The 27,519-nt window shown below is 40.0% G+C and overlaps 1 protein-coding gene across 1 annotated transcript in view; it reads left to right on the top strand.

Annotated features, from left to right (window-relative positions):
• Positions 1-10,895: 10,895 nt before the first annotated feature.
• The window catches only part of LOC105926911 (ankyrin repeat domain-containing protein SOWAHC), a 33,737-nt gene continuing 17,113 nt past the window's right edge, over positions 10,896-27,519 (top strand). The window contains exons 1-4 of the mRNA XM_036147521.1: positions 10,896-11,206; positions 17,185-17,246; positions 20,218-20,433; positions 22,400-22,522. Of these exons, the coding sequence (XP_036003414.1) occupies positions 11,071-11,206; positions 17,185-17,246; positions 20,218-20,433; positions 22,400-22,522 (537 nt within the window). The 5' untranslated portion in view covers positions 10,896-11,070. The remainder of the gene's footprint in view (positions 11,207-17,184; positions 17,247-20,217; positions 20,434-22,399; positions 22,523-27,519) is intronic.

Genomic DNA, 27,519 nt, shown 5'->3' on the forward strand with positions numbered 1-27,519 from the left:
TTCCTCTTTCTTTTCTATATTGTCATGTATAGACATAGAGAATTATGTCAATCCATGCAGCTATTTTTAAATTATTTTTTGCTTATTGTAGATCGGGGGTCATGAGGGGAAACTCCAGCTCATTCGACGCATTAACAGACCAGAAGAGCTTTACTGCGCCATTCACTTTTCTCACAATTTGTCACATTTCAGCTAAAAACTTTGTTTTAATCTTCCCAGCAAAATTCAGGGAAGTCTTTTGTTGTGAAGAGACATAATCTGAAAAAGTTTAAAGAGTGTGATTTATCATGCAAAGCACTGCAAATGTAATAGCCGTGTCCACATATCTGCCCAAACAATGTAATGTCTTCTAAATCTTTAGATTAGATTCAACTTTATTGTCATTACACAGGTACAGGTGCAATTCAACGAAATGCAGTTTAGGTCTAACCAGAAGTGCAATAGCAGCAAGTGCAGGATAAACAATGGTTTCATAAGTACAGGGCATGGGTTTTTACTGAATAAATATAGAGATGGATACTATTATAAACACAATTTTACTGATAGATTTGTCCTATGAGTATAATATATAGATAACTAGTATTGTGAACTAAATTTACAGCTGGATATGTACTGAATATAATATACAGGTGGATATTACTATAGAGTTTTAGATATGTACAGATGTGTATATATACATAACTAGTATTGTGAACTAAATTTACAGATGGATATGTACCGAATATAATATACAGGTGGATATTACTATGAGTAGAGTTTTACAGATATGTACAATAGCATAATATACAGATAATTATTATAACAGAGTTTACATGTACTATGAATATGTACAGGTGGCTATTACTATAGGCAGAATTGTGAGCATGATATACAGGTAGCTATTACTATAAAATTATGAATAAAGTTTGGACAGAAGCTATTTAAATTAAAGTGCAGTGGAAGGTAATTGCATATTACAGTTAAAGTAAAAAGCTGATTTGTGGGACAGGAGAAGAAACATTACTGTAGCTCTTCTCAAAGCGTTGGGTCAATTCATCCAGAGTGTTTAGAGATAATTTGAGGTTCTGGGAAATCAGTGGGATCACATGTCGAGTACATCTGTCTGTCTGGGACCAGCGTCTGCTCCCCCCGAACGTTCACCCGACCCATCCTTCAGTGCGCAGTCGGGTCGTCGGCGCCGAGCCCGAAGGCCCTGGGCAACGTCAGCGCCAAGGTGTATTTACAGGTGATTATATCAGCTAATCGGTGGATTACAGCATGTTGAGTCGACACAAGCCTCTAAGCTGGGGTGGAAAAAAGACGGAGTGCTGCCGGGGGATTTTGGCCATAATCTGGCCCCAGAAACCATGCGGCCCCTCCTGCTCTCACATCTGGCCGGCTCGGATTTACCGTTGTAATCCATGATTTTTTTTAAACTATTGTATCATGCTTCACTGCTGATATGCTGGACTTTAATTACTAAAATGCAGCTTTTCGTTTTAGATTTGATGTAATTACACATTCTTGTTCTATTAGCCTCTGCTAAGTAAGTAATGAGGTTGTCTCCCTAAGTACGGCCCTGGGCCAGCTGCCTCTATAGATTAGTTACAGGTAAGTAAAGAAACGCTGCCAGATGTAATGACTGCTGCCCTGCATGAAGAAATTTAGTTTACATATTTATTAGAAAGGCGGTTCCTTAGCCCTTTAAATTAGATATTAAAAACCCCTCAAACCAGATGGTGATTTAGCTTTTATTACTTCTGGAAAATAAACCTAAAATAAATGCTTAATATATGGGCAGCAGCACATTTAAGAGCGATACTATTGCTGAATATACCAGTGACAATATCGCTTGCATTAAACCTACATTTTTCTGAAGTTTTCTTTCTTTTAGCTCAATGTCAACAAAAACTCTTTGTCCACTTTAGCATCTTTACCACAAAAAAATATACAAGTGTTGGCATTGAGAGCAGATAAAGTCTCTCCAACTGGTCAAATGTATCGTTTTTTTATGCTAAATTTGCACACTTTAAATCAGGGATCACCACCCTTTGCTAAGTAGAGAGCTACTTTATTGGCACAGTGTCATACAAAGGGCTACCTGACCTTTTGAACTAGAAGAGTCAGGGCTCACCTTAACTTTATGTAATATAAACGTGTTTTTGATGCATTTATCATTTTAAATCTGTCAATACAAGTATGATTAAAAAAGGACTAAATAAAATAACATTTTAGATGCAGCTCACAGGAGAGTTGTGCCATTTTTTTTAACATTCTTGGGGGGGCGCCACATGTGGTTCTTGGGGGCTACCTGGTGCCCGCATGCACCCTGTTGATGACCCCTGTTTTAAATCTTACCAAATGTTGCATCCAAGGAGTCTTTTGCAATTGTGATAATCCACACACTGATAGTATGATAAATAAGGCAGTTGAAAATATTGAGCAGGTCAGTTTTCAATCAACATTTAAGTAAGCTGCATCCCAAAGCATTAAAAATATATTTTTTAGTTCTTTTATACCAATAAGCATGTTTAAACCTCCACTAAAAATGACTCTAAAATGCTTCTTATTTGCTGATGTATTAAGGCTTGTTTAGAAACCACCTTTTAAGAACAGTGTTTCTGCAGGTGGTACTAAAATCCAGTTTTCTTTAGAAGGGATCCCTCAAGGCTTAATTATAGGCCCCTTTCCATTTTCAAATTGGTTTTTAATATTAGGAAGAGGAGCTACAGTGAACATGGCTACAGGGCTGCACAGTGGCGCAGTGGGTAGCGCTGTTGCCTTGCAGCAAGAAGGTCCTGGTTTGAGTACACCCCTGGGTCTTTCTGCATGGAGTTTGCATGTTCTCCCTGTGCATGCGTGGGTTCTCTCTGGGTACTCCGGCTTCCTCCCACAGTCCAAAAACATGACTGTTAGGTTAATTGGCTTCTCCAAATTGTCCTTAGGTGTGAATGGTTGTTTGTCCTGTTTGTCTCTCTGTGTTGCCCTGCGACAGACTGGCGACCTGTCCAGGGTGTACCCCACCTCTCGCCCAGTGAACGCTGGAGATAGGCACCAGCAACCCCATGAGGGATTAAGCGGTTTGGAAAATGGATGGATGGAAGGGCTACAGTGAACTTTTATGCAGATGACTCAATGGTAAGGCTAGGGCTGGTTTCCAGTAACAGTCCATATATCTCAGATGATGCTGGTATTTCTACCCAAAGGCAGACCTTATTGTGAGCACAATTGGATTTTTCTTTGCGTCCTCCCTTTTATTTGCTTCATCCTGCAGGGTATATGGCGGAAACGTTCGCTCGATGCAGCGAGGGCAATGGAGGGTTAACACCACTCCCTGCGGCAGATGTCAAAAACCATGCTGTAAAAAATGTCCGATTAACACAAAGAGGCACTTTGTCAAATCCTGATTAAAGGAGCACTTTCATTTATTAAACTCTGTCAATCCCCTGGACTCTTATAGAGCAAGGGATTAAAACCAGGTAGACACTATTGTCTTTCTAAACAATCCCTCTTTAAGCTGTAGCCGTTTCCTGGTGCTGCAACGAGGCCAGGCTGACTGGCTGTAATCTCAGCGGAGGCTTATAGGTCACTACTACCACTACACATTCCCATTCATCAACCTCATCCCCTTTAAAGGGACTAGGTGATTGGATTTAGGACATGTTCTACAGGGGCAAAAAAAAAAAAAAAAAAAGAGAACAGCACACAGAGTCGTGTTTACAAGTGCTGTGCTGTGAAAAGGCCTGTGGACGAGTGGCAGCCATATGGTGCTGCTAACTCTGGGAACATCTGCCGTCGATCACAGCCGCACTCAGCCATCAGACTGGTGACCTTCACATGGTCCATGGGAACATCTGGCTCCCTTCTCTCTCATGGACCGTATTAAGCAGACAAATGGCATCAATGATGTCAGGGTGGAGTCTGTAAAACACTTTGCGAGGAAGCAATGAGACAACGCCGTTTGATGTAGTAACGAAATTCAATCATTTTTACCTAATTTATTACCTGAACTATGGAACTTGTGTGCTTGTATTTAATTTCTACATACTGTGGCTTACACCATAAGAGTTTTCACTTTTTTTTTTACATTACAATCACAAACTTAAACTGTTTTCCAATTCAAAACTTGAGAAGTGGGGAATACGTTTTCATTTAACTACATTGGGTTAACACTTTGCAGAACCAAATTCTGCTGTTACAACCAAATTACTTTTTGGGTACGACTCCAGCAGCTTTGCACATCTAGACAATCAGAATCAGCTTTATTTGGCGAGTTTGCGCACAAGTCTTTTGACTTTGGTTCCACTTGGCTCTCAATGACAATTCTTAATATATAAATTTGTTTTAGGATTTTTGTGACAATCCTTTGCAAAGTAGATCAATCTCAGATTTGACAGAGAGCAGTTTTCAAGCCTTGACATACTGTCATTTGGATTAAGGTTTGGACTTTGACCATTATGACAGATGGGTATGTTTTATTCTAAACTACTCCATTATAGCTTTGGGTGCAAATGTAAGGTCATTGTTCGAGGCTTTTGTTGCTCTGGCCATCTTCCTTGTTGCTCCTAAAGAAAGGCATCCCCACATCATGATGCTGCCGCCACCATGTTTCAGTGTGCAGAAACTCTACTCGAGGTGATGTGCAGTGTTTGTGTTTGCCAAAAAGTTTAAACATTGGTCTCAACTGACCAGAACACCTTCTACATGCGTTCCTCACTTCCTTTATGGGGCTTCTCATGGTTTTCTCTGTTCCATTAAAGTGAGGCTTCCAGAGTGGATGAGTGTCAACATATTCTTCCACCTAAGCTGTGGGGACCTCTGCAGCACCTCCAGAGTTACCGTGGGCCTTTTGGCTGCTTCTTAGATAATTTTTTTTTCTTATTTTACCTGCCTGCCTAGGTAGATGAAATGTTTACAGTTGTTAAATACTTTTTTTCAGACAATGGATGATACATTAAATTCTAAAATCTTGTTTTGCAGTCATGACATTTTGAAATTCTTAGTCCTGTCTTGTTGTAGGGTAGGAGACCTTCCACAATGGCTCTTGGTTAAAAAAAAAACCATAAAAATAAAATAAAAACAAACAAAAGAGAAACACAAATGCTTTTAAATATAGATATTATAACAAATGCAAGATTTAGCAGTTTCTCAGTTTTGTTCCATGGGATAATTGTATGGAATCTCCTAAACAGAATGATACTAAAACTCTGGCGACATTTTGTGATTTTTTTTTCTTCTCTTTCTTGTCATTAGGTTGGAAATGTTTGTTTTTTATGCATTGTTATTTACATTATTTTGTTATTTAATGCTTTTCTTTATTTTAAAGCTAAGACATAGAAATAAATTACTGATTCATTCGATGTTCAGATTCTGGACCACACAATCCTCTAACAGTGGCAAGCTGATGAATGTATTAGCAGCAGCTGCTGGAAGCATAAATTCATCCCACAAAAACATGGCATATGCTCAATTGTCTTCATCCCTTGAAAACTTGTGTTGTTTCTGAAATTGGAAGGGCATGAAGTCGTACCTTCACACAACAGTGTAAACTCCTCACCTAAATAATTGTATTAGTGTATAAGAAGCTTACTGTAATTACAATATTGTATTTTAGGGCAGCAGTCTGGAGCATGAAACATAAATCTGTCTTTTCTAAATTAAATGGAACCTCATTGGAAGAGGAGTAATACAAGAGGAGGACAGAAGGATTATCGTGTAAGTCCAGTACATTTAATATTTACACTGCAATTGCTCAATTAATCTGACAATGTGTTCTGTGCTTAATACCTGGGCTGACTGGATCTCCAGATTTATCAGCGGTGTACACAGTGGAGGGGGGCGGTCAGGGGTTTGAAAAGAGTGACCCAAATGCAACTTATCTGCAGAATAAAAAGCCAAAATAATGTTGCTTTTAAATGATTTGGGTTTACCTTAGTTTCACTGCGGCATAAGCACAACACATTCATTAGAGGCTTGAAACAATCTGTGCGTTGAAACTGTTTGTATGGGGGATGTCTTTAGCTGTGCACAACTGGATGACCCCCCCCCCCCATTCTTCATTCATCCTTCCTTATAACGCTGCTTGTTGAATGATGTTAATTGACAAACCTCAGATTACAGACGTGCACTTTTTTTTAAATTTGGTTACTTTGCAGACAATTGGTTGCACTGGATTTAATTTAACAGTATCAGAGGAAATAGAGGGGACGTGCATACCGAATTTTACAGAAAAAAAATTTAAAAAAATGTTATCTACATAAAAATTTTAAAAATTAAAATTATTTTTTCCTCCTCATCTTCACAACTGTACACTACTTTGCATTATTCCATCACCCCAAAGCCTAACTAAATAGGCAAGGCAATTTTATTTATATAGCACAATTCAGTAAAGAGACAATGCAAAGTGCTTTACATGATTAAAATATAGGAAAGTAAAAGGGAATAAAAGCAAGTAGGAATAAAATGTAGAAACAAAAAAAGAACATGTAAAATGTTGCGTGACAAAAAATGCTAAAAAAGCTGAAAAGACTTGATGCAGAGCTGCAGAGAAAAAGAAAAGAAAAACTATTCAAATTCAGTCTTACACAGTTCAGCAAAGAAAGCCAGTGAACTAGGGGTCTACCATCCCTGCTGCTGTGCTCTACATCCTTATAGCAGAAAAATGATTTCCTTTTTAAGAGGAAGTGAATTCCAGCACAACCAAACCTGGAAGTATTGCCTACTTCTTTGATGGACCGGCGGGTTCAAAATACAGGAAAGGAAACCAAACAAATGCAGAAGCCACAGCGAAGGAAATCTTTAGGAATTTTAGGGAGTAAAGGTCAAGAAAACATTCCAAAGGTAGGCTCCAGACTCACGTAGCACTGCGTTAAGAAGGAGCATTCTTCGTCGTTGATATAATTACTACTTATAAGTTCTGTTTTACAAATGTCGTTTCAAACGTTACTGTTTAAAACAAGGTCTTTGTGGCTCTGAGGCAACTGAGATGGAACATCGGGGAATCGTCAGACAAATTAGTATTCCAGATGTTATCTTGAAAGAAAAAGTTGCCAACAAAGACTGTTTTAAGTAAGCTGAAAAACAAGGGTCTTATAAGATCTTTTCCCATTTTGTGATGACAACATAATATTATGAAAGGAGATGAGACATAGAGATATTTTTTTTAACAAGCCAGAGTACATTTTTCACACTTCAAAGCCACTGCTGAGAAAGAACAGGGTATATGTGGGGTTAGATTGAATTTACAGCAGTCCTGAATTGCCATCAATAAATAATATTTAGGACACCAGTTAGGGACAGTTTTGGACACTACCTCTTCACTGGATGAAACCTCTCGGCACAATCTGATCCGGCCCGTGTGAATGTCTGGTGGGGCCAGATTATGGCTCAGGCAGGGCCGTAAAGTGGGGGTGGGAGCAATGGCACCCCTGGGCCCCCCTATTCCGGTGCCAGTGCTTCACCGGATCTTCAGTTCTCTGGAACTATATGAGATTCCCTCGTGCTTCATGGTACATCATCATCCTGTCCCTTTCAGGGTGTTACATGACTACAAACCTATTGCCTTGATGTCTGTGGTCATGGAATCCTTTGAGTAACTGGTGTTGAAACATCTGAAGAAGATTGGCAGATGATGCAGTCCACCTGGGACTTTCCTTCATTCTGCACCACCTCGACCACCTAGGACCCTCTTTGTGGACTCGGTCTTCAACACCACCCGCCCAGACATCCTCCACCAGAACCTCACCCAGCTCACAGTGCTGGCCCCCGATCTGTCAATGGATCATTAGCTTCTTGACTGACTGACAGCAGTAGGAGGAGCATCTTCTCCAGCACAAGAACCATCGGCACTGGTGACCCCCAATAAGTGCTGTCCCAATGGTGCAGTCAGTGGAAAAGGAGCCTGTGTGTTTCCTCTCGTGGCTAGTTTTGCTTAGGAACCTCACAACGTCCCTTACCGGTGCTAAGAAGCCCTAAGGCTTAAGGTATCCCACAATCCTTTGCCTGACATGATGTATGAGCACAGCCCCCTCCCAGAAATCAACGAAAATGGCCTGGGAGAAGAGAGAGTTAATTTTCGAAGGGCTGTAGGTCCGGATTTGATCATCCATGTGCGCTTCTGTCACGTAATGACGTCGGAGTTAAAGGCTGTCTGAAATTGGCACAGCCGTCCGAAGCTCCTTTCCTCTCCATGACAGAGTTCTTACTGTTGAATCCGTGAAAAGTGAAGGAGCAGGAGTTAGGAGCTATTATGAAGGGTATTCAGATAGAGCCACATTCCCCTTTTCCATAGTGAAATTTCAATTTCATTTGATACAGGTCTGCTTGGTTCAATTTGGAATAAAGTCGACCCAAATTGATTCCACCATTGCTACTACATTACAACTGAATAAGGTGCCATGAGCTGTCAATACAGGAAGGCGACGCAGTGAGACAGAAAGACGATGTGACAGAATGTCTGAAATGAAATTTTGTGCACCTCTTCATTGGATCATGTTACTGATTTGCGTGCTTCCTTCAGTTGGTGCCTTCTGTCACTATTGTGCATGTTTTTAAATATGGAGGGTTTGATTCTAGTTCTGGAGTCGCTCTTGTTACACAAGCAGTGACTCCAGCCCCTGGCCAATCAGAGACCGACAGGCTTCTGACATTGCGTCAGAACCACATTGAAACAGGTACTAGAAATGGTAAATGCTCCATGTAACCACTACCAATGAAAAGGCCTAAAAAGCGATACATACCAAACCGAAACTCCCCGAGTTGGTACTAATAGAAAAAAAGGGCACTAGACGCTGTTCAGAAGAAGGCCCAGCAGAGACAGGACTTCCTGCGGAAACTCAAGACGTAAAACCTTCCACAGGAGCTGCTGGCCATCTTCTACTTTATTATTCAGTCTGTCCTGTGTTCGTCCATCACATATTTGGTTTAGCTCATCCACAAATCAGTACAGGTCTGACCTGCAGAGAGGATCGTCAGGGCTGACCTTCCCTTCATCCAGGACTTACTTACCGTACAGGTCTAGGGTCAGAAAAAGGGCAGCCAAAGTTTATTCAGACTGCATACATCCTGCACACAAACTGTTTAAACAACTGCAGCTCATCCAGAATGCTGCTGCTCGCATTCTCACTAAAACCAGGAAGACAGAGCACATCAGCCCAATTCTAAAGTCCTTAACACTGGCTCCCTGTAGCTCAGAGAATAAACTTTAAAATACTTATGTTGGTTTATAAATCACTGAATGGCTCAGCACCTAAATACATTAAAGACCTGTAGTTGCTGTGTCGTCCCTCCAGACCACCCAGATCTTCTGCTTCTTGTCGACTCTGCATACCCAGAACCAGAACCAAACAGAGAAGCAGTATTTAGTTCCTATGCTCCACAAATCTGGAACAAACTTCCAGAAAAGTGCAAAACAGCCAGAACACTGACTTCCTTTAAATGAAGACTGAAAATCCACCTGTGTAGAGTTGCTTTTGGCCATAATAACAGGAACACTGACCAACATAGTTGATGTGTATTGCTGTTTTCACCTGATAATGTTTGTAACTGGTCTCACAACCGGCAAGCGTTTCAATGTGTTTATGATGTTTTTAGGTATTCATGATGTGAAGCGCCTTGAACCGCCTTGCTGCTGAAACGTCTGATATGAATAAAGCTGACTTGACGTAACCTCTTACCTTCAGGTCAGGGCTGTAGAGCGATATTTGCAAAAATCAGCCGTCACGGAGACATTTTCTTCCACGCGGCTGTCAATCTGACGAGTGGAAGGAAAAGGTGTGATAGAAATGGCCTTGACCTCAACGGGGCCACAACCTCTTCCATGCCATGCTGCTCTGATGAAAAAACACCCAGGCCAATTGTTGACTGTATAGGCTACAACACATGTATGTACTTTTCAGTTGGCTGACATTTCTGCTTTGAAGAATATATTTTTTATTATTATTAATCTTCTGTAACATTCAAATGTTCTTTGCAGGTGAAAAGAAGTTTTGGATTAATTTGTTGCAAACCATAATCAATAATTAGCTAGAAATACTCCGTCTAATGCAGGTGTGTCCAAAGTGCGGCCCGGGGGCCATTTGCGGCCCCTGTGCTGATTTTGTGTGGCCCTCCAACTCCATTTTAAGAAAGATTTGGTCCACCAGCACAGGTGGCTGATGCAAATGCCAACTTTTTATTCTTAATTAGGGCAAAATTATTATAGACAGGGGAAAATCTTGCAATTTAAAATGTTAGGTAAAACAGAGAGTGATTATTTTTAATAACCACTCTTTTTTACATCCTATTTAAGTCTTAATAAACAGCACATCTGTCCAAGGACATTTTCTCAAATTCAGACTTTAGTTTAATTTAGATTTGAATTCATTTATTAAAATTAGCTAAATAGAGCAAGTGTTTTCAAAAAAATACTGACCCAAATCCCATTCTTAAGTTGCTAAATAAAAAAAGAATACATTTTTCCCCTTTGTTTTTTATCAAGCCCAAAATAATTTGCTAACAGGATGACCATCTTTTGATAAAACAAATGAGCAAAAACCCTTTTAACTTTGGATCTACCATGATGACACATCCCTTTCTGGCTGAATTTCTGACTAATTTGTTAAATAAAATGATCATGTTTTGTAGAGCTGGTAAAAAAAAAAATCACATAATTTTTTGGTTGTTTATTCATTATTTATTTATTCATTATGTGGCCCTTGAGGACCTCTGACTTGATGATTTCGGCCCATGTGCCAAAAAGTTTGGACACCCCTGGTCTAATGGGTATACTGTATGAAATTTCCTTTTTTTTTTGAATGAATTGACTGAGATAAATCCACTTTTTTGGGGGGAAATTCTGGTCATGCAGGATATTCGCATGGTGGTGGTGGCACTGAAACGCTCATGAAGGAGGTGTGTCTTTAAAGGGTTAAACAGAAGGAGGCGCAGCAGCGGTCAGCTCGTCTGGGTGGAGTGAAGTTTAGACATGTACTACAGCTAATTAGCCTAACGGAGGACGTTATGGCTGAGTGGAAAAAGCTCTAAAAAGGGGGCCAAAGAATATCGGCGGGAAAAGCACTAGGAGGCTGTGGAGGGTCCGCGGGAGGAGCTGAGATGATGGGCGATGTGAGCGAGGAGTCGCTGCTGGATTATTTCTACTCTGCCGGTGGGAACTCGGGCAGGGTGAGAAACGCAGAGCTGCTGAAGACGTTCAAGCCCTTCATCGGACACAGCGAGCCGCAGTTACGCGGTAAGTAGCGTGAATGTGAGATTACTGAGCTGAGACCACCGGGGGGTTCGCGAAAAAAGGGAGATGCGGTCGCGCGGCATGTTGTGGTGGAGGGGATGGAAGACCCTTCCGTCCGCGTGCGTGCGCGCGTGCGTCTGTCCGCTCACGTTCAGTTTTTATTTTTCTGGAAACATTTTTAATGCGACTGTCACTGTCATTTCTACTAAACAGCCTTGTTCCTACCCTTCCATTGTTTCTGTTTGTAAAACCAACATCTGGTTAGCATTAAAAAAAAAATCTCCCATTCACTCCCCCAACTCCTTTCAGCAGGAATTGTGTCATTTCCTCCCACGAGTCACTGCATTTGAGGACCTATCAGCAAAACGCAGTGTCACACGCATCCCCATCCGCCCCCAAACGCCTCCCAGGAGCGGTTCTGAAGTCATTACAAACAGAACTGATATTAAAAAAAAACTCTGTGTCCTCCCACAATGTCCTCAGGTTATGCAATTCAGTCCTGAATCAGTTCTGCTCATGTTTGTCTGCCAGTAACTGATGGGAATTGTGCAACTCTTTTGGAATTTACCCACAAACTGCAACAGTTTAAGAAATAACACAATTTTCACAAGTTCCCATAGTCTGGTATGCCAGCATAAGTTGTGGGGGGCTAATATGTAAAGGGTAAATACTGACAAAAATGTGGGGGAACTGTTTTTACGGGGCCTCGCAAAAGTTTCCACGTTGCTTGAACTTTTGCCACATATTGTCACGTCATGTAGATAAACATCAATGTGATTTATCGGGATTTTATCTGATGCAGTGACAAAAAGTTACACTTCACTGTGAAGCATAACGAACAGCATGTGATGCATGGCTTTTAGCATCCATCCATCCATCCATCCATCCATCCATCCATCCATCCATCCATCCATTTTCTGACCCGCTTAATCCCTCATGGGGTCGCGGGGGTTGCTGGTGCCTATCTCCAGCGTTCACTGGGCGAGAGGTGGGGTACACCCTGGACAGGTCGCCAGTCTGTCGCAGGGTGGCTTTTAGCATGTTTTACAAAAATAAATAATAAAGTTTGGTATGCATTTTTCCCCCACCCCTGGAATCTATGCTTTGCATATCAAGACACTAAAATTTTTTTGCCCAAAAGTTTGGCTAAAAGTTAGAATTTTGGCTTCACTTTCTTCCACATGTGTGCTGTTTCTTCTGCATACTGTCGCTTTTGGCACACATTGAACTGGATTTCTTCTGGCTGTATTTCAAGACTGCCACTCTTCCATGATTAATTTATAGACTGGTGACTGCTGGAGATACGCTCCAGCAGGTAAGCAGGTAGATGATGGCTGGATGGAAGGATAGACAGATAATAGCTGCCCGGTCAAGAGATTCTCCCACCGGACATGTTGATCTCTGCAGCTCGTCCAGAGTTACTATGGGTGTCTTTTGCCTGCTGCTCTGAATAACACTCAATTAGCCTAGACTGTCAGTTAATTGATTGGCAAGTCTTGTAGGTTATGCTTTTTGTTGTGTCTTTGTATCACTTATGCAAAATACATAAAGTCCAAAATTAAATTAATCATTATTTCTGACCACAGTATTTTTATTGCTTTCTGAAGGTCCTTTAATTATTTTTTTTGTTTGTTTTACATTGGATGCTTTATTACTCCAGTTTCATGAGGCATCTGATTATTTTGTAGTACAATATTGATTTTGTAAACAACCTTTATTAGACACATTGATTCCTTGAGAGATCCCAAAGACAACTCGATGTGAAAAAAGTATTTTGTACTTCTTTGCCTTTTCATCACCAGTGTTACTGTACTTCTCTGCTGTTTTTCACCAGTTTGATCTGGTGACTTTTTAAAGCTAGAATCAGCGATTTTAAAAAAGAAAAAAAAAAAATGAAAAAAATCCACTCTGGTCTTATTTCTTTCTGTTGAGGCCTTCTTCTTCTCATAAACATGAACGGGGTTCACTTTCAACTTTCAGCCATTTTTTTAAAGTATAGGGTGAGAGCAGCGGAGCTACAATGAACAGCTAACACCAAAGCTAACCGTATACACCAACGCTAGAAGTGCGCATGTGCAGCCAGCAAGCGGAATCTAACAAGGAACGAGCACGCAGATTGGCGTTACGTGAGCGCGTCAGAATCAATGGCATGTAGGACAACCAATAGATAAGTTGATACCCCTGGAACTTGAGGCACAGAGGGGGGTGAGTGTATAACATCTATCGATGAAAGCAGGAACAAAACTTTGACAAATCCATGCCCTTTGGACCGAACGACAGAGCTTGATTATAGTTTCTACAGGCATGCAGCTCCCACAGAAAACATTTTTTTAACCTTCTTTTTGTGAATACATAATGCATTTACTACATTTACTACTTTCAGGATGTAAGCACGGTTTTGCCCAGTATAACAAAAAGTGTTTCTGAACAGGATTACCAACTATAGCTTTAACTGTTTAAATGCAGGTTCTCCTATGGATGAGCTCTCACCCAGGTTTATTTATTTCTATTTTGGGGCTTTCTCTTATTGCTGTTATTAGTCGGTACTCAGGTGTTGCTCCAAATGTCTGGAAGAATGCTAGCTGGCAGCTTTTGATCCAAAATCTCCAAGCTGTCTTTACTCGTGAAAATCTTGGAGTCATAATATTCCTGAGGTCTTTCCGTCCGGTTTTAATCCACCTCACAGCACAGAAGCCGCACTGCTCAGGGTTTTTAATGACATTCTTTTAGCTACAAACTCTGGAAGTCACGTCATCGTAGTTTTATTGGAATTAACCCAAAATTTGCAATGTTGCAATGGAATTAGCTACAGTTTACCTTGAAACAATGCCCTAAGGGTTGACGAAGTTTAGCCATAAAGCACAGGAATATGTATGGAGAAAACAAAACCCAATATATCAGCACAAGCCCATCATAACAACTGATGAGCACGACGGTAGATGGGGGGGGGGGGATTTGGGCTTGTTTTGCTGCCAAGTGACCTTGTGGTCATCGAGTTAAAGATTAACTTGTGTACATGAAGGTAATTCCTGAGTCGAATCTAAGAAAATCTGTTCAATAGCTGAAGTTTGGCCCAAAATGGGTCTTACCTACAGGCCAATAATCTCCCACACAGCAACGAATTTACAATAGCATGACTTAAAAAAAACAAGAACACAAGGTTTGGCAATGAAGCAATGTGTTGTAATGCCCAAAGTCCAGAAGTCAAACTATGTGAAATGTGGTGGTGTCCTTAACGAAACGCCCGCAAACCTCATTGAACCGAAGCAACATTGCAAAGAAGAGTGGGTCAAAATTCCTCTGCAACGATGTGAGACTGATGAGGTCACACAGAAGACGTCTACTGTTATGGTATGGTTGCTAAAGACGGCTCTGCAGTGACTGAATCATGTTTATCAGGCCCTGTCACGGTGAAGTACAGAATATTAGGGTGCTTTTCCTTCCCCCGTGAGTTTATTCTCCGATTAAACAGATGGTCCAGGACGTAGCGCTTTATCGGCAAAAACCAACACATGGCGCTTAGCTCCAATTCAGCGGCGCCTTTGCTTTCCACACAGGCCGAAATGAAGACACGCTGTGTTTTAACCCCCTTAAATGATTATCCGAAGCGACCTTGTGTCGGCAGCATGTCCAGTCCAGATGCCGTGTCAGCGGTGCAGTTGTTGACAGAGGTTTTGATCGCTGCCGTCTGACATGGCTGTCCAATTAGAACAAGTGCTTCCCACGCGTTTTAAGTCTGCCGTAACATGTGGCTGCGGCATTTCGTGTTGCGCTTGTAATGACAGTGTTTTAATCATAATTAAGTCCGTGCATGCCTGACTGGATATAGACCTTCTAATGTGGGCGCTTTTTCATCAGATTGCAAAAAAACTGGGGCACAGTGGGAAAATATGTGAAGGAGGGGGGGAATGGATTGTTTGTGCAGCCCTTCGGCTAATAAATAACTAGTTTTCGTGCTGGGTTACTGTGCCGGACAGGAGGTCCTGTTGCTGGGACAGATGTAAACAGCTGCTTCCTCTGGATTTCCTGTTGTTGTGCGAGCTGTGCAACTGTCTCATTGCATGCATTCTTCCAGCTCGCATCAACCAACGGAAATGCTTTAAATGCCCCGAGCTGGAAACCCCGATTTACCGCCGGCATGTAGGGAATACCTACGCCTGCAAAGTTCTCCTGGTCACACGTCCTGCATGAGTGTGATATCTGCTCTGAGGTGTTAACAAAAGGCTCCGTTCGACCGGCTGCTCCCAGAGGAGAGATAAGCTGAAGCTTTTGGAATGACTCAGGTTTTCTTCTTCGCCACTGGGCTGCATGCAGATCAGACCACTGTTTATGTTGGGTGGGAAGATACTTCCTCCTCGTTTAGATTAAGGGCTGTGAACCCGCACAGCAGAAGATGTATACAATTTCCTCTGCGATCGTACACCATGAACCGTTCCACTACAGCCACAAACCTTAAGGTGCTGTATTGGGATTTAATGTGAAAGACCAAGTAGCATGTTATTTTGAAAAGGAAAGAAAACTCCAGATGAAAAAGTTAAAGACTTTGGCGTACATTTACCACATTTACTCTGACAACCCCAAATAAAATCCAGTGTAATCCAATCCAAATTCAGCAAATTAGTTAATAAACGTCTGTAAGATATTTTCAGATTGGTTTAGTTACAGCTGTGGGCTTATTTGAGCTTTTATCCGCTCCCTAGGGACAAAAAGTACAATGAAGACGAAAGGAACACACCCACCAGGTTTGTTATCATGGATAAAGTTGTAGAGAAGTTTAAAGCAGCGTTTGGTTATAAAGCCATATCCTAAGTTTTGGGATATGGTTTCTGTCCAGTACGTCTTGCAAAAATGGAAGGAGTATGGAACTAGTAACTGATGTGGCCGTCCACCTTTAGTCCGGCACTCCACAAATCTGGTGTTATGGAAGCGTCTCAGAAGGACAGCAATTGTTGAAAGACACCCATTAGATATCCCATTTGAAATCAACTGCAGATCTTTGACACAGCAAACATGCGTACGATGGTGCTCTGGTGAGATAAGACCAACATTCACCCTTTTAACCTAAATGTAAAACACTATGTCTGGAAAATGCTTGGTGGTGGCAGCATCATGCTGTGGTTAGAGCTGATGGAAAGAGGGATGAAGCTAAATACAGGGCAATCTCGGAAGACCTGTTAAAGGCCGCTAATGATTTGAGGCAAGGCGTGACTTTTCATCAGGACAACACCCAAAACAGCCAGATACAGCTACAGTGGAGCTGTTTAGATCGATGCACGGTGATGTGTTACAGTGGCTCAGTCAAAGACCAGGCCTATGCGACAGCAGAGGAGTGGGCCAGGAAATGATAAAACCAAACGTTGTCTTTTTGAGTCCTTATTTAATTCCGTTCCGTTTATTTAAATAGCTCCAATTTGCTACAAGTGTAATATCCCGTCACTTTACAAGACAAACAGATCTAATGTATGTATAGAAAGAACTAAAAAGTGGAGCCCAGTCATCTTGACAATTCAGATTCATATTAATTATTTAAATTCCAATTAGTTATAAAACAATACTGAGTCAAGACCATTGGAAATCCAAAGTAAAGTTTAATCACAGAGCAATAGTGAATGATTTCTAGAATTTATAGATTGGAAAAACTTGGAAAATGTGACCCTAATGCAGCAAAATGAATTTATGCAACGTATTTCTGATTATGTTTTTGTGAAAATGCATTCTTTTCTTTTCAGATCATAACTAAGCACTGCTTCAGTTTGATTTATCGCAAGAAATCTAAAGAAAATGCATAAAAGTTTGCGACAAAACGTAAAAAATGAATCAGTGGGAATACTATTGCATGGTGCTGTGTGGACAATATGGTCTAACCGTCATAAAACTTTTGGATGTTTCATACACAAACACCAAATGCATGCTAAAACCTGAACTTTGTTTATTGCACCACTGTATGACCTCACGTCTTCTTTTTTTTTTTTTATCTGCAGCTAAATACAGAGAGGAATTCAAGCTCATCATCGACCGAATCGCTGTGGTGAAGTCAGAGAATGTAAGTGGACTCCTCAGATAAGTTTTTACCTTTTGTGGGAAAAGCTGTCCAGTAAAAAGCTCTCCCATCAAATCAGTGTTTTCTCAGAATTGGCATAAGTTACAGCTAAGGAGTTAGAGGGTTTAGTTTCAGGATCGTTTTTTCCCACAGTGTGTCCTCATTTTAGGTTTAGGAAGACTATTTTTAAGTAATATGTTCCCATAATGATGAATTTTTTTTTTACTGCTCAAAAAGTCAAATGAGGATTTGTTATTATATGTGTATTTATACTTTATGATTTTATAGACCCTCATAGTAATTTCATTACTTTTTTAATTTATTTCATTAATTTTTATTTATTATTAATTTTCTCCATTTCCTGGAGTTACGTAAATAGCACCATTCCCATGTCTCTGACCTTTATAAACAAATAAATCCTGCCACGAACACAGGTTTGTTTTCAACCCGGAGCAATCTTTAGCTAGTTGCATTTACACTGAATGTCATTTTAATGTCAGATGGTTAAAATTTTTACATATCTAACAAGCAACACAGATAAAGTTAATATAAGGAATACATAGTTTGCTTTACTTGTTCAGACAACAGCTCAACATTTAGGCACAAGTAGATTAGTCCAATATGCACAGATGTAAAGCAGAATTTCTAAACATTAGAAATGGATCACATGAGACCATAGCTTTAATTTTTCGCATGATATCATCGTTGTGAAGCACGGTGTTGATATGAGCAGGCAAAGGGATTAAACGTTTGTCATGGAAGACAAGGGTGTGGTATTTAGCCAGCTTTTAAAGTTCACATCTTTGTTTTAGATATGGTCAATGCATAAATCATGCCAGTTTTCCAGTGATCAGCTCTGGATCAGCGACCAGCAACCCTTTTTCAGGATTTCACCTGAAATAAAACGCTGAAAACTTATTGCCAAGCATCGGTGTAGCTCTATGCGCCTTTTTTTTTTATCCTTAAGCGTTGTTGTACTGATGTCCCTTGAAGATAAATGTAAACTGTGTCGGTCACAGGTGATCAATACTCTTATTCAGAAGACAACACTGAACATGTGTTTTTATTTTCCTTTTATAAATGCCATGACGGAGAATGAGATGGCTAGACTAAGGACTGTTTGTCAGCTATTCACAAACCTCTGGATTTTGGTGATACGACAGCAGAGGATAAAACCAAATGTTGTCTGTTTGAGTGCTTATTTAATTCAGTTCTGTTTATTTAAATAGCTCCGATTTGCAACAAATGAAATATCACGGCACTTTATAAGACAAACAGGTCAAATGTATGTAGAGAAAGAACTAAAAAGTTTAGCCCAGTCATCGTGACAATTCAGATTCATATGTAGTCATTTAAATTGTGATTAGTTATAAAACAATACAGAGCAGCTGGGACCATTATATTGTTTTGCAAGTAACCTAGGTCTGTGGTGATTTTATTTTATTTAGGTTTTAAGTCAAGTCTCTTACTGGAACATGTAAGTCCATGTAAAATCCAAAGTAAATTTTAATCACAGAGCAATAGTGAATGATTTCCACAATTTATAGATTGGAAAGTCTTGGAAAATGTGACCCTAATGCAGCACAAATTAATGTATGCCACGTTTTTCATATTATTTTTTGTGAAAATGCATTATTTTGTTTTCAGATCATAACTAAGCACTGCTTTGGTTTGATTTATCACATGAAATCTAAATAAAATGCACAAAAGTTTGTGACAAAATGTGAAAAAATCATCAGTGCGAATACTATTGCATGGTGTTGTGTGCGCCATCATACAACTTTTTAATGTTTACTACACAAACACCAAATGCATGCTAAAACCTGAACTTTGTATAGATTATTTTTAAACCGTATTTGTCTCCTAAAACAACCAGCAAGAGAAAGTTAACTTTAAAAATGTAAAAATGTTAGAAAATCAGTGCAGCTGTTGCATTTGTTTATTTCTGTTGTTTAAACTGCTCTTAATCTTTTATTGAAAAATGCATGTGAAACTAATTTAACTGATTTGACTATTGTTACTTTAAAGGGACACTTTCTGAAATTTTATGTCTCAATTATATAAAGATGTAAACATGAAAGCAATAGATGATTTCTACAATATACTTTCACCTAACTTATAAATGAGCCCCAGGACACACATCAGCTTAATGAATTGGTTACTTTAGGAACATTTTGTTAGTAAATGTTTTATTGTTAGATTACAGAAAACCGTGGCAAGCAGTTCATATTTTCTTTAAACTGGTTTATGGTTAAAGCTTTACAAATACAAAGCTTTCCAGTTTGTTTTCACATTTACTGTTTTCAGAATTTCTTTAAACTAATTACCCAGCTAAAGTCCTGACCCAGTTAGATTTACTGTTTTTTTTTTAAGGCCACACCTCAGCAGAACTACATAATATATCAAATTGTAATATCAATATGTTGGAAATTGCAATTGCAAATAACAGTTTGAAGGAAATAATTGGCGCTTTGAAGCCATGCATTCAGGCTCTGTTGTCAATAATTTACTCGGTCATTTGGATAAACCTTCGGTTCCATGACACAGATTCTAATGACTAAGATGCTAAAGCTCACAGGGAGTGTTATGGATACAGGTGTGTTGGAAAATGTGAGCTAATAAGTTAATTAGTCATTGCAAAATTCTAAACAGTGTTGAAATTATACAATTTACCAATATTTTTCAACTTTAAACCTGAGATAGAACTTTTTACCAAGTCACTGTTGCTTGAAAAATTGCAAAAACACATTTCTCAGAATTTTAGAGTTTGTTAAAATGAAACCCAGTGCTATATTCTAAAGCAGAGTCTAACTAAAAAGTGGAACTGCTCAGTTTTGTTATTCAGGTCTCTTATAGGGTAATTTCTGCATTACATCAGTCACATCTGATGGTGTCCTTACTACAGCAGACACAGCCTCTTGCAGACACGGCTGTGGCCGTCTTAAAGGCCTCTTCCACTGTTTAACTATCACAGGGAGAGAAATACCTCGTCTTAAAGAAGAAGTACAGACACCTGCTGCAGGAGCGTGACAACAAACATCACGGGACGGACGGAGACCCAAAGAGACATCAGAGCCCGGCCAGAACCACAGGCTCTGCACAGCGGGAGGCAGCGGACATCCTGACATCATCTCCCTGCAAGAAGGAACGGCAGGACGAGCCGATGCCATGCGGGGAACCCGAGGAAGAGGTGACCTGTAGATCTCTGTTTAAAACGTAGAAAATAAAGAAGATGCTATGATTCAGGAACAACGGCAGGCTCTGAAACAGTCTCCAATGTTGCAGCTCTGCATGTGTGTTCCTTATGGATTTATAATGAACAAGGCCCGCCTTGTTGGTGCGCTCAGCCTGTGTCAGTCTTTAATGAATGAATGTTTGCATTGATAACCGCTGACAGGGAAAAATAACAAGCTAGTTTGCTGTGGGGAACTCCGGTTGGCCACTCCAAGAAGAGGCAGGGTCCAAGATATTAAGCCCTAATATGAAGGGCAGTGTTCTTTAAGGACAAGGTTTCATTCACAGCTTTTCCCTGAAGGTATTTATGGATGTTGTTTGTGGAACAAAGACAAAGTCTGCCATCATAGGTTTGGAAACCATCAGTGTGTTGCCAGCGTCTTCACACATGATGGTTCAAACCAGAACTAATGCAAACATCTGCTGCTCACACCCAGTTTCAGATTTAAAAAAAGAGCAAATGTTGATCCAGCTGAGTGAGCACACCGGGTCACCAGAGGAAATGAGACGACACGTATTTACAGTCCCGCCGGTCAAAAGCTGACATCTCACTGACATGGATGGCATCAAATTGCAGGCATTAAATTATGCATTTGACCTGTTTTCTTTTTTTTTTCTTTTTTTTTTTGCATGGAATCAATGAACATTAAAAAAGAAAAAAGTGCCCTCAAAGTCAAATTTATTAGAGATTCAACATTATACATACAGGCTCACATACATAGATATGTTCCAACCAACGTTTGCTTAAATGCCCCTTGGCAAGTTTCACCTCAACCAGATATTTTTTGTAGCCATCAGCAGGCTGAGCCACAGCATTATGCAGCCACCATCGTGCTTGGCAGTTATTACAATGTTATAATGGTTTAAGCCTCACCTGGACTCTTCCCACCATTTTTCTTTTCGCTGTGGCCAAACTGCTCAGTCTCTATCACATCTGACTATTAGACTTTTCTCCAGAAGCTATTTGGCTTTACTCTGCAGCCGAGATTTTAGGTGGGCTTAACAGTTTCAAGCTTGGAGCAGTACTGTTTTCCTCTCAGTCCAAAGTGGATTTTAAACTCACTACAATGTGGACTAACATGGTTGTGTCCACATTTACTGGTTCCTGGGGTGTTCCTGAACATCCTAATCTACATTTTTTCCTTCCATCTGAGGCTGGAAGTTCAGGTCAGATGGTTAAAACCTGGACATAAGCACGTCCTCCAACAAGACAACGATTCCAACCAAACATCATCGTTAAGCTTGACTCAACGCCAGTCCTGTAGATTTTTTGACTACTTAAGAATAATAGAGAGTCCAGGCATATTGACACACTATTCACTCTTTGTTTTTCTAATTTACCAAAGATTCTTAGGGAGATTAAAAGACAATTCCAGTGGGTCGCAGGATTACGGTACTATGGTGTAGAAGGTTAAGTATTAACTATAATCACATATTTAATGCTTTATCAGTGAAATACTAGTGTATCTAGGTTTTCCAGTGTCGAATCGTAAGAGCGTTCAAATAATTATAAGCCCAGAAGCTTCTTGAAAAAGTTTTTAGTTTCTCTACTGCATGCTAAGCGAAATTTATTCGTGCCTGTATGTGTACTGTTGAACATGTGTGAATTAATGTAAATGTGGAGCAAATTTAAACTTGTTTCCTAATTCTTTTACTCAAAAATCACAGAGGATTTTTTTAATTGTACAACCGTTCCAAAAACAGCGTTACACATGCATCATTAATAGTCAGATTTGTGCCAATATAAAATAGACCCACCAGCAGTAAATCTGCTCTGCTGTGCTTAGAAATAGATTTAATTTACTTTACTTCACAGCAAAGTTTGATGAATGTGTAATATTTTCAAAGCAAAGACTTGTCTGTGCTTTCCTATGTTGCGTTTAGCTCTTTGTTCCCACTGACTGTTCTCTGTTCGGATGCAGGAGCAGCAGGCGGGAACAGGCAGCGCTCAGCGCGCTCCACACCCACTTTCTGCCGCCCACACCGGCGACCGCTCGGCTCTGAGCAACGGGGAGGATGAGCTGGACAGGGATTCAGCATCAAAGGTGACAGTTTGGCACACAGCGGTGCAGCGACTGAGCTGCTTCTCACCAAGACGAAGGAAACAGTGTTTAACCCTCCAGAGCCCCAAATACACCACAAAACACACAAAAACCAAAGATGGCAGTTTGTGTAGTTAAAGTCTTGTCTTAGCTTAGCAAAGGCTTTTGATGCCAACACCATGATGCGTTTTTAGGACTGGACATCAATGGCAGAGCATGATATGCCAGCGTGTAAAAATAGGATGGGCATTGCTTTAAGTGCAGTTATTAAAGTAAGTACCAATCAATCTGGCTGAGCCCAGGAAGGTTAAACCAATCCTGAGTTCAAATTAGGTCCCAGGCTTCACTTCTGGTGATGTCTTTCCATCAGTTCTTCAGGTTTCAGCTTCAGAGCTGCATGTCTCATAGGAATCCTAAAGATCCTACTTTTTCACATAGGTCCACTGGTAGCTGAGTCCAGAGGGAATGGCTCTCTTCATGCCGTCTCTGGAGGGTTCATTGGAAGAGAATGCAGGTCTAGAGTATTATGCCCACGCATTACACTGAGAGTCCAGCTTTACCTCCGTCTGCACTACAACAGTCACACCTACAGATTGAAATTCTGGCTGAAAGGTTGCGTATAGCTGCATCTACGAGCCTTCCAGTTAAATTATCACTTTGACACTGGCCTTGCGTGCTTTTCACGTCATGAAGCCATTCATCTACGTAAGATGTGTGGGCTTTCCCCCCTGGAGAAAATGTAGTGCTTTGCACACATTTGATGGGCAGTGCTGTGTTACTCCATAGAGTTCGCAGCGCTCATGTCTTTATGAATGCTTCCCCGGGAGGATCAGGGGTTGACCCCGACCCTCCGTTCAGTGTCGGGACCTTTCAGTCGATCACAATGATGATAAAACCCATAGATCCTTTAACGAAATGCTAATCTGAAAGGAACTTAATGCTAAATCGGTAATCTTTGTTAATTTAATGTTGAATCAGCATCAAAACTCCCTGATTAGTTCATGGCTCGAAGCTACCAGTGATCAAATGCTGCTTTGCTTCTGATCGGAGTCCTTTTCCATATTCAAACTTTAGAATGTGATTTTCAAGCTTAAGATCTGAACTTGTTTATGATTTCACGTGCTTGTGCATCTGGTTTTTAACCGTGCCAATAAATCATCATTTGTACAATTAATGCGCTCCCGAGCAGATTTCCTGAGCATTCTTAGAGCAAGATTTACTCTGGAGCTAAAGAACATCTAAAAGAGATGGAAATAAAACTAAGGTATAATATCCACAGTGCATGTATAATATGCAGAAAGGCACTTCCTGCATATTATAATATATATATTCCTACTTTTTGTGCTGATGGCATGGTTTTAGAAGCATCCCATCATGTTGGAAGAACCTCATCATTCTCAGATTTCTGGTCTGCAGTGCACATGTCAAAACAGCTAAAAGCTAGATTGCCTTGATTTTGCTTATTCTATTAACTTCACTAGTCAGAAATGTCATCTATTGAGTGTTTCTAGTGTCAATCTAAAAGCGTTTGAGGCAAGAAAAAGCCTTGAGTCTAAGCCTTGAGTGATTCCTTGGTTTACCCACCAGGTGGTGCAAGTAAATTGCCCAGATCTGTAACCTGCAGCATGTTGCATCAAAGAGAGAGAAGGCCAAGTGAGAATAAAGACTGAATTTAAATTAAGCTGCCTGTTGCTTTGCTAAGCAGCAACACGGTGGAGCGTGTTGGAAAGCGATCTGTGCTCATTACAATTAAGAGAAATTACCCCCAGAAATATGACATGTGACTCGTGGAAACATGAAACACTCTGCTTGATTTAACTCTTAAGTTGAATTAGGTATTTTTATCTATGGTATGACTCACCACCTTTTAGGACCTGCAGTCCTTAGACTTATTCCTCTCCTTAGACTGGGGCAATTTTTCAACCTCAGTAAAAATGCAGCAGGATTCAACATTAGTCTGAAATAAATGGAAGTGTTAGTTATCTCCATATGTTTGGCTTTTAGAGAATAAGAAAGAACTCAGAGATTTACACATTAAAATATCTAATTAGATGATTTACCTGTTGTAACAATGTGTTGCCTAAAAGCAATAAAGATTGATGCTCCCCTAAATATTTCAGTCGCTAATGCTGTTCTGACACATTAAATAAAGATGGAATTATGTGTTGGATTCAGAACTAAGTCCAAACAAATTAAAACTTAACACTTTTTACAAATGCTATTGATTTTTCCCCTTCTATTGTTGTTTTTATGCTTGTTTAGCACTATGACATATTTTAGGTATGGAAAAAATACTATTATTATTATTTGACAGGCTGTAGTTATGGTAAAATTATTATTATGATTATTATTGGTTGCGTACTGCTGCACACATTAATCCAAACTTCACATTATGTGTTCATTAATTTGATGAATATCAGTGCCATAATAAACATAGTAAACTGCTTTAATACAATGAAACAAATGGGCAAAAGTCAGGCTTTTGTTTTAAATCAAGCTCCTGTTTTTTTTTTTTTTTTTGTTTTTTTTACAATTTGGCACAAATAATTTCTTCAAAAAAGAGGTTATTTCACGGATAAAGCATTAAATATGTGATTATAGTTAATACATCAACTTCTACACCACAGTACCGTAATCCTGCGACCCACTGGAATTGTCTTTTAATCTCCCTAAGAATCTTTGGTAAATTAGGAAAACAAAGAGCGAATAGTGTGTCTATATGCCTGGACTGTCTATTTTTATTAAATATGTGTTTTTGTTTGTAGTTTTATTTCTACATCAGCAATCTGTGTTCAGTTTTGATATAGAAAAATAAAGTCAACCTTACATACATAACTAAATATGTCCCTTTATAGTCCCACAGAGGGGAGGTTGGTCTCTGTGTTTAACCCGTCCCGCATTGGAAGGAGACCCAGAGTGACAGACTGAGTTTCTAACCGGTGTTCTGTCGGTGTGGCCTACCCTGTCAGGATAATGCACCGGCAGTTTGTTTTTATATCTCCGTCTGTCACTGTAGGCTGTTCTATCGAAACAGCGTACGCTTGTGAAGCAGTGTGCTGATGGTGCTTGCTAGAAAATACAATTCACGAAGGGGCATGCTGTTTCGGCAGATTTAGTTTCATAACAAATACAGTTTGTGAATTGGAATGCTGCGCTGACTTTGACATCTCGATGAGTTTGGGGCGAGGTGCTATACATTAGCAACTCCATCAAACACCAGAGTGAACGACTTACCTGGAGTTTAAAGGGTTTTCTGGCTTCTCTTGCTGATTTTTTTTTTTTTTTTTAAAAGAAAACTTCAGTGTACATATTTTTCAAGGCATGCAATTAAGTAATGTGCAATTAATACACAATATAATACAAATAAACCACTCGTAGTCGGAGGTGTGCTGAAATGATGAATGGAATTTAACACATGCGCAGTTATGGATGTTTCATTGCAGCGCATGCACATTAACCGAGGCATGCCGTCCTGATGGGTACGCTGAACCGTCAGATCACTGCCGACCTTTACTTCCTTTACTTGTGGGATCCGTGGCTCCTTAGCGCCGGTAAGGGACATTGCGAGGTTGTATGGCTAAATTAGCTGTGATAGGAAGCATACAGGCTCCTTTTTCCAAGCTCCCTCCTTACTAGCTGCACCATTCGGATGACACTTTTCACAGTGACCCCTGACATACTTCTGCTTTAGCCAAAGAGTCCTTACCCAATAGAAGTGTTCGGATGGAACCCTAGGTTGGTATTTTGACTTTGAGAATCCAACCTGCTAACCGTTGCTCTCATGGGACAGGCTAAACAATATTAGCAATACAAGTTATCAATGAAAGCCAAATGTTTAATTTATTTCATAATGTATTCAAACACTGGTAAAACATCCAATGATAGATATGTGCAGTACTAGCTGCACATATCTAAGTCAGTTAATTTCCAATTAACTGACTTAGAACTCGGTAATTGCAGCTTCAAAGGCTGTGACAAATCTAACCACTAGTTGTAACGTAGCAGTGTATTTCTCAGCTTTTAATGCATTAAAACATTGTAGCAATATGTTCACTAATAAATATTGTACAGCTCAACAGTACATTACCGAATGTGTTGATTCAGTCATTTGCCTTTTAGCTTGCATCTCATTGTTAATTTGAAGTTGCCTCCCCATTTGCAGCAATAACAGCTTCAACTCTCCAGGGAAAGCTTGCAACAAAGTTTAGGAGGTTGAGTTTTTGTTTTTCAACCATTCTTCCAGAAAAGCGTTCATGAGGTCAGACTCTGATGTTGGATGAGAAGGTCTGGCTTTGCAGTCTCTGCTCCAACTCATCCCAGAAGTGTCCTTTTTGCAGTTGTTCAACACCAAACTTGCTTATTTATTTATTTTTTTATTGCTTCTTGCTTTGTACTCTGGGGTACAGCGCTGTTGGAACAGGAAGTGGTAACCCCCAAACTGTTCCCAGAAAGTTGGGAGCATAAATCTGTCCAAAATGTTTTGGTATGCTGCATTGAGAGTGCTCTTCACTGAAAATAAGACATCTAGCTCCTGAAAAACAGCTTCAACCGTAATCCCTCCTTCAAAACTGTACACTTGACATGATGAATCTTACCAAACACACAATCATCCATTTGACTGTGATACAATATAGTGTATGTGTATATCTGATTGACTGAGAGACAGACCATCAGACATGCAAATTAACAATTTTATTACCATATCATGCCTGGCAGCCATATTGGATTTTCAGGCCAGGGCTGACGGGGCACCTGAGGCTTTCCAAGTTGGTATTTCAACCTGTGATTAGAAGTGAAAGGCTTTGGTACAATAAACTTTACAGTTTTAGTCCACTTGATCTCCTTTTATACTCACCATTGCTGTTTTCTAAAATCCCCTAATTGTGTTTTGTTTTTATAATAGAAGTTGGTATACCTTTATTTAATAATATGTTTGGAGTAGTTGAACATTTTGCCCTGATTTTGCTGCAGAGTCTTGCCTTTATTAGGTTGTGGGGGTT

The sequence above is a fragment of the Fundulus heteroclitus genome, chromosome 1, assembly GCF_011125445.2.
Source record: "Fundulus heteroclitus isolate FHET01 chromosome 1, MU-UCD_Fhet_4.1, whole genome shotgun sequence".
In the NCBI taxonomy this organism is placed as follows: Eukaryota; Metazoa; Chordata; class Actinopteri; order Cyprinodontiformes; family Fundulidae; genus Fundulus; species Fundulus heteroclitus.